This window comes from Mustela putorius, unplaced genomic scaffold, assembly GCF_011764305.1.
Source record: "Mustela putorius furo isolate JIRA1106 unplaced genomic scaffold, ASM1176430v1.1 tig00000129_pilon_pilon_pilon, whole genome shotgun sequence".
In the NCBI taxonomy this organism is placed as follows: Eukaryota; Metazoa; Chordata; class Mammalia; order Carnivora; family Mustelidae; genus Mustela; species Mustela putorius.
Genome location: NW_025421290.1, coordinates 5,021,744 through 5,035,603, shown reverse-complemented (window position 1 = coordinate 5,035,603; position 13,860 = coordinate 5,021,744). Strand labels below are relative to the sequence as shown.

At 36.6% G+C, this 13,860-nt stretch overlaps 1 protein-coding gene across 1 annotated transcript in view; it reads right to left on the bottom strand.

Annotated features, from left to right (window-relative positions):
- KLHDC1 (kelch domain containing 1) overlaps positions 1–13,860 on the bottom strand; it is a 52,456-nt gene that overhangs the window by 12,219 nt on the left and 26,377 nt on the right. The window contains exons 7-10 of the mRNA XM_004738735.3: positions 11,802–11,885; positions 11,270–11,328; positions 6,359–6,471; positions 4,392–4,464 (exon numbers count right to left, since the gene is read on the bottom strand). Coding sequence (XP_004738792.2) covers positions 4,392–4,464; positions 6,359–6,471; positions 11,270–11,328; positions 11,802–11,885 — 329 coding nt within the window. The remainder of the gene's footprint in view (positions 1–4,391; positions 4,465–6,358; positions 6,472–11,269; positions 11,329–11,801; positions 11,886–13,860) is intronic.

Sequence of the window (13,860 nt, the reverse complement as noted above, 5' to 3'; positions counted from 1 at the left end):
TTTCATCATTTTTGGCTTTTCTTTCCTGTTCTCTGTTCCCCATCCCCTAACAAACCCAAGTTGGCCATCCCTTCACGCTAACAGTGTCACACTACTTATCACTCTGGGCACAGAATACCAGAATTGTTCCTTATTTTTCTGTCTCTAGTCTCTCTCAGCTACACTTGGCTGTTAAATAATATTTCTGAAATGTTTTTAACCACGGACATGTCCTGATCAGGAAGCAACTGTGCCATTTTTCTCAGCCTCATATATATGATCAACAATTATTTCTTTTTCTCATAATTCTTAATTCTTGGCCCCTCCCCCTGCAATGAACCCTCTCTTCCTCCCAAGTTCATTATTTGCATCCCCTAAGAGAAAAGCTGATCTGTCTGTAGGCTTTTGCTCACCCCATTTCTTATGCTTAAGATGATAAGTCATTCTTTCAGGGCCTTAAGCACAGGTTCAAAATCTCCAGGAATCATCCAAATACCCAAACAAACCGGCTCGGTTACCCTCCCTGGTTAGCACCTTTGAAGATTTCCATGTTTATTTTATAATCTTCTGACTTACGACAGAAACTGCTCTATATACTACTTTAATTATCTCATGTGTGGATCTTCTAAAGGTCACACGTGAGGTCCTTAGATCAAAACTTGCCAGTGGTGTGCTGGAAGGAGCTTACCGGCTCGGTGAAACCAAGTCTCTGTCCAAATCCACGTTCAGTACCATCTCAGTGGGAGCCTGAAATTGGCCATGGTGGGCACCAGAAAATACTACAAATTAGGGCTTTTTGTTTTGTTTTTCCTGGAAAGCAGTCATTTAAGCCTTTACCAGCACACCACTGCAACTTGGGAAATCTAATTATATGCTTCTCCTTAAAAATGCCTAAATATGGTATTTTGCATCCAGTGGGGGGTCAAAAACTCTAATTAACAAAAGGAAATGCAAAAAAACACTATAATGTATTCAATTATTAAATAAGTTATTTCGTAGGAGTAGAGCATCTAATGTTCTTTCAGAAATGGTCTGATAGTTCATAGTCATCTCCAATTTCACATAATTTAAAAAGCATAAACATATGTTTGATAAAATTCAGTACTTTGGGGAGCTCTAAATCTCAGGACAAAAAGGTACATGTAAAGTTCTCAATTTTAGAAGATAAATTGAGAATTTTACAAAGTCGTTGCTTTGACTCTGAATTTTGATGACTTCCCTTAATAGACCAAATTATTGAAGCAACAGACACCCCAGTTACACATTATCACTTATTTTATTACCACATCACTTATTTTTAGGACATTCATCCTTTTCACTTAACTCCCACGAGTGCAAACAGTAGGATTATGCACAATTGGCTACATCAAGTACTTTCCTCAAACGATCACTCACACATTCAATAACAGTTGCACTCGGCACCCAGGATAGAACTGAGTCATAAGGGATTTTGTTTCGGAAATGCTCTGCCCAATTCTCCAACTTATATGTTAGAACATAAATTGATGTAAGTCTTCACTGACACCCAGATTATGGTGTGAGCTTGGGGACGAGGAGTTGGATAAAGGAAATGGACTACAAGGAACATTTAATTTCTGGGAGAGGAAGGCCGTGTGTAACCTCGGCAACAATCATGGGATCCATCAGGAAGTACTGGAGGCTCCATAAGTCAATGCTATGTTGGACTTCTTCTATAGACATGTTATTAAAAAAGGTCCTTGCTGACAGCTATTTATCCAGGCAGTTAGATATGGCTAGAGAGATGGCCTTTCAACCACGCCTTGCTCTAAGATGCGACCTGGAGAAGAGAGTGCAATGCTACAAAATGATGGTTTTCGACCAGGGCTGATTTTGCCCCCAAAGGACATTTGCCAATATCTGAAATAGTTTGATTGTCACAACTCCAGATGTGTGTGTGAGGGGGGCACAGTACTACTAGGCTTTAGTGGGTGAAGGCAAAAAATGCCACTAAACACCCTCCAGGGCATAGGACACCCCTAGTAACAAAGAATAATTTGGTCCAAAATGTCAATTGTGCCGAGGTTGAGAAACCCTGCTGTAGGATTACAAGAGGAGAATTGGGCCATTTACATTTCAAATTATAACTTGAAACAGCACAAAATGTATTTAGATGTTAATTAAATTCTCACTCATAAAAAATTAGTACACATACATATATATATATATATGTTCTCCTTACACTAAACTGTATCCCACCTGTTCTCCTCCTCACCTCATACCTGAAGATAGATCTGCCTCTGTCTTATCTGCCTTAGGGAAACTCTGGCCTGGACTTCATCATCGAAGAACACTGGAAAGCCTTTCCTGCCTTGATTTTGGTGACATCTAGCTTGCAACCTGATGTTTGTCTATAGACTGATAGTTTATGTCCTCTCACAGCTGCTCTAAACTTATCACCTAAACATTCTAATAAAGCATATTATTTACATGACACATCAGCTGAATTCAAAGAAATCTCTTTACATAGCTCAGTTCTAACTAATATCATTATTAATAATAGTTGTGTTGCTCTAAATACTTATTAAGGATTGAGTTATAAAATAGGAGCAATTTAAAAATTAAACATATTCTTACTAACATTTTGGTCCAAAATTACTGCAGTCATACATTCAAACAACTGAAAGAGAACTAAGAGCTTTTCTAGTCCAACTCCCTCATTTCGCAGCATGAAGAAATTAATGCTCAGTTTTGTTAAGTGACTTTCCCAAAGCCAAAAAGCTAGTTAGCCAAAAAGCTGAGCAAGGACTAGAACACTGGGTTCCCATATTTTAATATACAACTCTTTAAGTTAAAAATGCATTTCAAAAGATCGAAATTGCTAAAATAATACATTTCAATGCATTTTTATACATGAAAATATAAGAATCATGTATGTAATTATGATAAACTCTGTTTTATGCATATTAATATAAATATAGACACTGAAAGATATACAAATTCCTTTATGCCTTTATCTCAAGTAAGTTACTTGTCATTTATTAAACTTCTGAAATGCACATGACTCAGTTAACTTGACACTTGTATACATAATCTATAGCAAAAAAATTTCTGAAATACATGGCATGCAAAAGAGTAAAATCTATTACTAACTGTAATGATTATAATGTGTTGACTCTGAATTTCCTAAGAATTTATTTTTATTATACTATTCTCTCAAATTAGAAAAAAAAGTATTACAATTCTAATATGGTTTTCTTTGTACAGTTGACCCTTGAACAACACAGGGGTTGGAGCAGTGATAGCCCCCAGAACTGAAGATTGACATACGATTTTTGGCTCCTCAAAACGTAAGTACTAATAGTTAACTGTTGCCCAGAAGCCTTACCAATAGCATAAATCCAATTAATACATATTTTGTATGTAATTTGTATTATGTACTGTATTCTTACAATAAAGGAAGCTAGAGAAAAAAAAATTATAAAAAATGAGTAAATAAATAAAAAGCAAAATCAGACCTACAAATACAGAGAACAAAGTGATGACTGAGAGAGGAAAAGGGAGTGGGGAGGATGGGCAAAACAGGTGAAGGGGATTGGGAGATACAGGCTTCCGGTTATGGATGAGTAAATCGTAGGAATAAAAGGTACAGCATGGGAATACAGTCAGTGACACTGTAGTAGCATTGCATAGTGACAGATGGCACCTATAACTGTGGTGAGCATAGGTTAATGTATAGAGCTGTTGAATCACCATGTTATACCCCTGAGACTAATGTAACATTGTGTGTCAATTACTCACATTTTAAAAAAGAGAATGTTATTAAGAAACTCATATGGAAAATACATTTATAGTACTGTGTTTATTTTTAAAAAAATGTATGTAGTAAGTGGATCCATGCAATTCAAACTTGTGTTGTCAAGGATCAATTGCAGTATGATCATTCATTGTTTCTACAACTTTTACTCTATAATATACGACAAATAATTTACATGTCTTTTTTTAAAAATTCATATTAATGACTACATCAGTTAATTAAAATAATAATCTTCCATCTATTTGATCAACATTAAAGTAATCTTCTAATTAAATTGCAAAAAACCTCTTCTAAAAACAAATAACTACTAAAGCCAACCTCATCCTTGTCTACTTATCAAAAATATTAACATTATATGATACTTCCAATTTCTTAGCCTTTTCATATTATCAGGCAAGATTACATTTACATAAAAGTAACATTTTTAAGTATGCAAACATGGATGAAAACAGAATAGACCATATCTAACAATCAGACATAATTAAAATGATAACTACTTAGGTAACATCTAGCTTATTTGAAAGATATCTTTCTTGATTATTTACAATTTTAATGTCAAACACTATAAAATCAGTGCTATATTTTAATACTTCAGAAATTCTTAACTATTTTACTAGTCATTAACTTCTAGAGTTACCTGGGTCTTGTTTTAGGTAAGTGTGTAAGTTGTTTCCAACCATTTGTTATGACATTATAAATCCAACCATCACCTGCAATTATGACAGTTCAGAAAGTAAGATTAGGTCTTTAGTATAAAATTTAAACTTTTTCCTATATGCTATATTTATATATATATGTACATATATATGTATAAATATGCTATATTTATACAACTGTCTTTTTTTGTGTGTATATATATCTTCTCACAAAAATTTTCAGAGATATACACAGGTAGAATGACCATGATAATGCACTCTCACATACCCCAAATTCAACAACTATCCAGGTTTTGTCACACATGCTCCATTTATCTCTTTTTTGTTATTCTTGTGGCTCAGTTACTCTAAAGCAAATCTTAGCTCTCCTGTCATTTCCCCCGTATATACTTCAGTAAACATCACTTTAAAAAATATATCGTTTACAGAACAACAATGCCGTTATCTCATTGCCACAATGCCATTATCATAGTCAACAAAATTAATTCTTGGTATCACGTAATACCCAGAAATTAAGCTGGGTCTGTACAGGAGGTCTCTGACTGCACTAAGTTAGGACAGGGAATTCCCCACATGTCCGTGACTAAAAACACCAAATAGGAATTAAAAACATTAAAGCTCAGGGCGCCGGGGTGGCTCAGTTTGTTGAGCGACTGCCTTCAGTTCAGGTCATGATCCTGGACTTCAGGATCGAGTCCCGCATTGGGCTCCCAGCTTCTTGGGGAGTCTGCTTCTCCCTCTGACCTTCTCCTCTCTCATGCTCTCTCTCACTCATTCTCTTTCAAAAAAATAAAATCTTTTAAATAAATAAATAATAATAATAAAAACATTAAAGCTCAAAAGACATGATATTAAACAACCCCTACTGAAACAAATAGATGTTAGTTTTTTATTAGACTCCAAATCTCTTTTAATTAAAAACCTTCAAATTGGAGAAGCATAATCATTTGCAATACTTAATACCCCTACTAGAAACTCCTCTGTTTCCCTAGCCAGCCTCTGGAATCCCTTTGTTGCTTGACAAATAGTTGATGATCAATAAATTGCTGTTGAAAAATAAAAAGTTGTTTCCAGATCCTATATGGAAGTGTATAAATCAGGTTTCTTATGAAAACCTCTCTAGTCATAGAAAACTGAGTTAAGAAAACACAAAACACCTAACATCAAACTAGAGCGTGGATATTCTTAAGTCATTTGTCTATCCTGATGCACAATTTTACTGCTGGAAAAACAAAAACAAAACCCCAGCATGACAAAACCACAGCCATTGGAATCAGCAATGACAGGAGTTTAAAGTTTCTGGCTAAGCACCTTCCTTTATAGTTCTGGAATAAAAAAAGGAGCAACTGGCCTCCCACCTTATATTTCCAGAGCCTTCTGGGGAAGACTGTTCTTCTAATCCCCATTCCAGGCTACAATGTAAGTATCTGGATCAAAAATCAGGAAGGCACAGAACCACAGAATATTACAGTTGAAAGGGGCTTTAATTCATCTAGCTTCCCACCTTTCCTTTTCTATATACCTAGGAAACAGGAGAACGTGGAGAGCCAAAGGTACTAAAGCAAAGGGGTCTTCTAATTCTTTTTTTTTTTTTAAGATTTTCTTTATTTATTTGACAGAGAGAGATCACAAGTAGTCAGAGTCAGGCAGAGAGAGAGAGGAGGAAGCAGGCTCCCTGCAGAGCAGAGAGCCTGATGTGGGGCCTGATCCCAGGACCCTGAGATCATGACCTAAGCCAAAGGCAGAGGCTTAATCCAATGAGCCACCCAGGTGCCCCAGTCTTCTAATTCTTAATGAAAGCATACAGTTGGGGATAAATGTAAACCAGAAAATGAAAGAAAGAGAGAAAGGAAGAAAGGGAGGAAGGGAGGAAGGAAACTTATATATCAAATACACTTAAGAAAAAAGAATGAGGTAATAATTGTAAGCTAAACTTTAATTGACTTACTTAATGGAATATTGTCTGCACTTAGTCCACCAAATAGAAAAAGTTTATCATCAGCTATTGGTGTTAAAGTATGCCATGACCGATGTTTGGGGTTTTCTCCATTAACAGGAATCCTGTGGTAAGGGGGGAAAAAAATCTAGTTACTGTGTTAGTCAAAATGAAAGTTTCCTCATACTTTTCTAAAAAGCTGCTTTTCCTATCTCCAGCTGCATTAAGATTAAGATTTCAAAAACATTCTTGGGGTGCCTGGGTGGCTCAGGTCAGGATCTCAGGGCTCTCTGCTCAGCAGGGAGCCTGCTTTCCCCTCTCTCTCTGCCTGCCCCTCTGCCTACTTGTGATCTGTCAAATAAATAAAATCTTTTTTAAAAAATTCTTTAATGATGAATTTAAATTCATCTAATTCTTAGATGAATTTAAACAATCTTTTCATTTAGCTCTATGCCACTTGGTCACAGAACACAAACTGAAAATTACAGTCAGTTCCCAGTGCGTGCTTCATATCATGTCGTTTAATCCATATAACTTTTTAAGTTTTTCAACATAATTATTTTTTATGTCTGTAACTTTTTACTGTGGGCCCATGTTTAATTTTATATTTTTAGCTGATTTCCTCAAGGATATTATGGGATTTGGGTGCTGTTGCTTTTACTTTGGTTTACTTCCCTTACAATTTCCCAAAGCTTCTTTACCTGAAAATGCTAGCTACTCTAGCTTCAAAATAAAAGTATGCAGGGGCACCTGGGTGACTAAGTCAGGTAAGCAGCTGCCTTTGGCTCAGGTCATGGTCCTAGAGTCCCAGGGTAGAGGCCCATGTCAGGCTCCCTGCTCAGTGAGGAATCTGCTTCACCCTGTCCCTATGGTCCACGCCCCTCATTATCGAGCTTTCCCTGTATCTCTCTCTCAAATAAATGAATAAAATCTTTAAAATAAATAAATAAATAAATAAAAATAAAATAAAAGTAGGTCTGGGTGGTTCAGTCGGTTAAGCATCTGCCTTCTGCTCAGGTCATGATCCCAGGGTCCTGGGATTGATCCTGGCATTGGGGTCCCTGCTCAGTGGAGAGTCTGCTTCTCCCTCTGCCTCTCCCCCAACCCACCCTGGCTTGTGCTCTCTCACTCGCTCACTCTCTCTTAAATAAATAAAGTCTAAAATACAAAACAAAACAAAAACAAAGACGTCACAAGAAAAGAACATGACAGACCAATATTGGTCATGAACATAGACGCAAAAATCCTCACTCACCAAAATATTAGTAAATCAAATCCAAAAACTTAAAAGAATTATACACCATGACCAAATAAGATTTATCCCCAGTATGCAAGGCTGTTCAACACTCAAAAAGCAGCTAATGGAATCTACCATATCAATAGGCTAAAGAAAAATCAAATGATCATATCAAAAGCAGCAGGAAAATAGAAGCATGGCTTCCTGCTCATCAGGGAGTCTGCTTCTATCTCTCTCTCTCTCTCTTTCCCTCTGTCCCTCCTCACTGCACACACACTTGGAAGTAAACCAACCAAGGCAGACACTCAACGGACTGAGCCACCCAAGCACCCTGGGTTTATAGCATCTCTCTCTCAAATAAATAAATACAATCTTAAAAAAAAAGTTTGCAAGCCATTCCAGGTCCAGGATAAACCTCTAAAAATTTCAAATACTGTCCTATTCTTAAAGAAATAAAAACACAAGTTCAAAAGTTTAACTTGTGAGGTAAGGGGATACGATACCATTCTCCAGCATTCTGGAATGTTCCAGAATAATATGGGCCATTTGTAAAAGATATAATTATTTTTTCCAAAATGGAAGTATTTTCATGGTTTGTGTTGGCTATAAGAATCATTTTGGTTACAAAAGATTCAACAACCACAAAAGTAATTTTTTTCACAAAAGTATTTTTAAAAAGGAGAGTTCTCTTATAATCCTGTCCTCCAGCGATGCGAAATAATAATAATTTGGTATATATCTTTCTAGGTTTTAATGTACATATAAACATATTTATTAAAAAATATAAATGGGGGGGTGCCTGGATGGCTCAGTGGGTTAAGCCTCTGCCTTCGGCTCAGGTCGTGATCCCAGGGTCCTGGGATTGAGCCCCGCATCGGGCTTTCTGCTTGGCAGGGATCCTGCTTCTTCCTCTCTCTCTGCTTGCCTCTCTGCCTACCTGTGATCTCTGTCTGTCAAATAAATAAATAAAATCTTAAATATATATATATATATATATGTATGTGTATACATATATTTTATATATATATAAAAATGGGGGGCGCCTGGGTGGCTCAGTGGGTTAAGCCTCTGCCTTCGGCTCAGGTCATGATCTCAGGGTCCTGGGATTGAGTCCCACATCAGGCTCTCTGCTCGGTGGGGAGCCTGCTTCCTCCTCTCTCTCCACCTGCCTCTCTGCCTGCTTGTGATTTCTGTCTGTCAAATAAATAAATAAAATCTTTAAATATATATATATATATATATATATATATATGGATCATATATTCTGTTCTTCAACTTTTTTCATTCAATTAACATGTTGTAGAGTATTTCTGTAAGTATAACTTCCTTTGGTAATGGAAGCATAGTAGCCACTGCGCAAATGTGCAATAATTTAAACAATCCCCACTTGGAAACATGAGGGCTGACCTCCAGTTCTTGCTTTTACAATAATGTTGTAACACAAATCCACACATGAGCACGCATCCAATTATTTATCTTTGGAGAAACTCTGGATCAAAGTAGAAATTCCATTTTATGTTTTTTTTTTAAAGATTTTATTTACTTATTTAACACAGAGACAAAGAGAGAGGGAGAGCACAAGCAGGGAGAGAGAGAAGGTGGCTGCCCGCAGAGCAGGGAGCCAACAAGGTGGGGCTCAATACCAGTACCCCAGAATCATGACCTGAGCCTAAGGCAGATGCTTACCTAAGCAGGCATCCCTGGCTTGCATACTTGTTTTTTATTTTACATTTTAAACATATTGCCCCCCTCATTTTACATTTTAAATATATTGCCAAACTACCTTCCAGAAAAACTGTACCAATTTATACCCCCACTAATAGTCTTGTTATAAATGAGCACACCTTGTTATTTATAATTATTTTTTATCTGATAATTGAAAACTATTATTTTTAGTTCCATTTCTTTGATTGTCTATAAGGTTGAACACCTTTTAAAAATAATTTTGGGGGGCATGTGGGTGGCTCAGTTGGTTAAGTGTCTGCCTTTGGTTGGGGTCATGGTCTCAGAGTCCTGGGACTGAGCCCTGTTTGAGGCTCCTTGCTCAGTGGGGAGTCTGCTTCTCTCTCTCCCTCCCCTTACTCATGCTCTTTCTCTCTCTTTTAAATAAATAAATGAAATCTTAAAAAAATAAAGTAATTTTTGCCCATTTGTATTTCTCCCACGAGTTGCTCATTTATGTTCTTTGTCCACTTTTCTGTTGGATCATTTGTCTTTTTCTTACTGATTTTTTGTTTTAAAAAAAATTTTTTTTTAATTTTATTCACTTATTTGACAGACAGAGATCACAAGTAGGCAGAGAGGCAGGCAGCGAGAGAGAGGGGGAAGCAGGCTCCCCACTGAGCAGAGCGCCTGATGCAGGGCTCAATCCCAGGGCCCTGGGATCATGACCTAAGCCAAAGGCAGAGGCTTTAACCTACAGTGACCCAGGAGCCCCTCTTACTGATTTTCTAAGTTCCTATGGCTTTAAGCCCTGTAAAATATACTGCAGGGGCACCCAGGTGGCTCAGTCAGTTACTCATCTGCCTTCAGCTCAGGGTCTTGGGATCCAGTCACACACTGGGCTCCCTGCTCAGCAGAGTCTGCTTCTCCTTCTCTCTTTGCCACTCTCCTCACTCATGCTTTCTCTTTCTTTCTCTAGCAAATAAATAAAATCTTTTTTAAAATACTGTAAATATGACTTTTAGTTTTTTGTTTGCATTTTCCAATTTGCCTTTTAACTTTGGTGAAGTTTTTTTTTTTTTTTTAAGATTTTATTTATTTATTTATTTATTTATTTATTTATTTATTTAAAGGGCACCTTTCTGGTCAGTCAGTGAAGCATTTGTCTTCAGCTCATATCATGATCTCAGGGTCCTGAGATCGAGCCCCATGTTGGACTCCCCTTTCTGTTGGGGAGTCTTGTTTCTCCCTCTTTCTGCCTCTCCCCACTGTTCGTGCTCTCTCCCTCTCAAAAATATGAATATTTTTAAAAATAAAGATTTTAACTTATATATTTGAGAGAGAGCACAAGCAGGAGAAGAGGGAGACACAATCTCCCCTTGATCCCAGGACTTGATCCCAGGACTGCAAGATCATGACTGGAAGGCAGACACTCAACGGACTGAGCCACCCAAGCACCCTGGGTTTATAGCATCTTTAAAAAAACTTTCTCCATTGCAAGATTTCAAAGATAATCTGCTATAATTTTTTTTTGGCCATTTCAATTTCATTTTTAATAGTATTTCTATTTTAGAATAATATATAGCTCTGATTCCATCTCATTACACAAACAGCTGAAGTGATAGCTAAATAGATTTATTCTATTGTTAAATATATCCTTTGAACCACAATTAAAATCTGGCTTTTCCCTACTTCGTTATGTTTACTTGTTATGACCCCAATAAATTGTTCCTTCATTTCTTCTTCTGACCAGTTCTCAAGAATACTTTGTACAAAACCAGTACTTTTACATAATCAATTTTCAACTGCTGGTATTCTCATGTTTTATTTAATTTAGTTAAAGAACAAACTCTGCATTTAAATCTGTATATTCCTTGCTTAGACATATGATCTGAAGGAAAAAGATACTAGTTCAGTTTTAGAGACTCAGATTTGGATTATGATCCAAAAGACAGAGAGACAGACAGACACACACACACACACACATGCCTTTTGATTAAAATATACTTAAATCTCATACTTACCTTCCAGACCAAGTCCAGGTATCTAAGTTCAGATAGTGCAAATCATTCATCCTAGTTTGCTAAAATAAAAGTGTGTTAAATTAGTCTGTGTTTTACATCCTTCATGGGCTAAAATTTTGGTTTTAAAATAAGTTCAGATTAAAAATAGACATCTCCATTTTACCAAACATCAGAAATTTAAATATTGGGGAAAAATGCTAAGTGTTAATAAAATTAATCTAGAGCTACTCAATTAATTTATCGGGGGGGGGCGGGGAGGAAGAAATGGGTTTAAACTAACAGGATTTAAAGGTTCAGAAATTTTAAAAACTTTTTTGGTTATGCACTGATATGAAGGATTCTCTTCACTAACCCATGATTCATAAATCATCATGATTCATGTATAGTCTGTTTATGGGATGGAAAATAAAAAGTTACCGAACAGGATTTTAGTATCTTGATAATTTGAATAGTCTGTTGTTCCCCCAAATCAGAAAATAATTTATGTAAGTAGAATCACACATAAAAATACCATTTCCATGAAAACACTAACCAAAACACGTCCGCCAAAGATATAGCCCTTATTTCCAAGAATGGCACACGTGTGTGCAGCTCGGGGCTGTGGAGGAACTCCACCCTGCAAGCAGAGATGAGAAAACAGAATGCAAAACCTTGAAACATGTCTAAGGAAGTCCCACTCCTACGCTCAGTATGAGAAATACCTGACCGCCAGATCACGATTACCTCTGTAATTCAATAAAAATCCTAAGGCAAAATTTCATTCTGAGTAGTAATAATTATAGACAAACAGTGTTCTTCAAAAATGAAATTTAGGGGTGGCCCAGTCTGCCTCTTGGGGGGGGTCTGCCTCTTGGTTTCGGCTGAGGTCATGATCTCAGGGTCCTGAGATGGATCCCTGCCTCCCAAGGGCACTCAGCAGGGAGTCTGCTTGAGATTCTCCATCTTCCTCTCCCTATGCCCCTCCCCCGCTCTTAGGCATGCTCTTTCTCAATAAATAAATCTTAAAAAAAAAATGAAACTTATTTACTCAGAGCTTTACTTTTTAAAGTGTTTTTCTTAACTACCTGACACTATTTAGCAAAATAAAGTTTCACATAAATTTCAGCTTGAACTATAAAGATTTAAAAATCAAATTAAAAAGATTCTCTCTCTCTCTTCCCCCTTCCCTCTTTTCCCACACCCTTTCCCCACAGAGTTCATATTATGAGTGAGTAGTACACAATGATCTCAGAGACTCTAAGAAATTACATCCGCCCCCTCAAACTCTTGGGAGTCTTAAATCCTCAATAAGGACTTCACTCTTCCCTTAAGCCAAACATTGCTTTATCACTTACTAAAACTCTTCCCATTAACTGGTAACACTTTTCTATACTTTATTTTGAAAAAATATAGATCTCTTTTCCAAAGAAGTTTGGATTGGTGGGAAAAGAGAGATATAATGGGTAGATGAATGAATGAGATTTAGAGGAAAAATTTTCTGCATAATTTCCAAGTGTTCATGGTGGGTGCCTTTGTGTATGCATTTCATTCCAAGTTCTGAAAGAACTTTTTCAACATTTTCAGAGCATTGTCTCCTGAATGTGGGCACAGGACATTTAAGCTCTACAGCCAATATCATAACTCTCAAGACTTTTCACGCTTACTCGAATGACTGTCCTGAAGCCAACACTGGAAGAAATAATTCAGATATTAACAATTTAACACTTATATAAGTGAGAAAGAACCTTTTGAAATTTGGTTCTCAGTCATTCCAGCAAAACACAATCATTATTATTACCCCATTCCTGATCTGAAATTTTGGAAAAATTATTCTACTATATACACATTGATAATGAAATAAATACCAAACTTCTGTCAAGTGCATTTATTAGCCACCTAAAGTTTCTGAATAAACTGAGTTCACGTAATTCTAAACAAAAACAAAGAAATGGTGATCCCAGGGTCCTGGGATCGAGCCCCGCGTCAGGCTCTCTGCTGGGCAGGGAACCTGCTTCCCCCGCCCCCCCACCTGCCTGCCTCTCTGCCTACTTGTAATCTCTGTCTGTTAAATAAATAAATTAAAAACAAAAACAAAAACAAAGAAATGGCCTTTGCATTAATCTGTGTGTCTAATTGTTTAAGTAATGCTCAATGCTTATTAAGTTGCTTGAAATAGTGAAAACAACTCGAAGATTACTAGTATATTGCTCTTAAGGGGTAAAAATCCCATATAGAAAAAACACTTTCAACCTTTCCATTTTATAGATGACACACTAAATGGCTTATCTAAAGTATACAGCTCTTATAGGACAGAATTAGAATGCAAACCCAATTATTTTTGACTTTGACACCGATAATTGGTACACCCTCCACGCTGCCTTGTCTTTTGATCCCAATATTGGGAATAATGAAGTATTTTAAGAACATCTCTAAAAAATGAAGAGACATCCAGGCACAGCCATGTGAGAATTTTCAATAAAATATAAATATAAGAACTCATCAATAAAATATAAACAATATAAGAACTCATTTGAAGAAATCATCAGAGAAATTACACTGAAAATCTTGGTAAATATGAACTGAAATAGGGTTAGGTGTGTGTAAAATGTTGA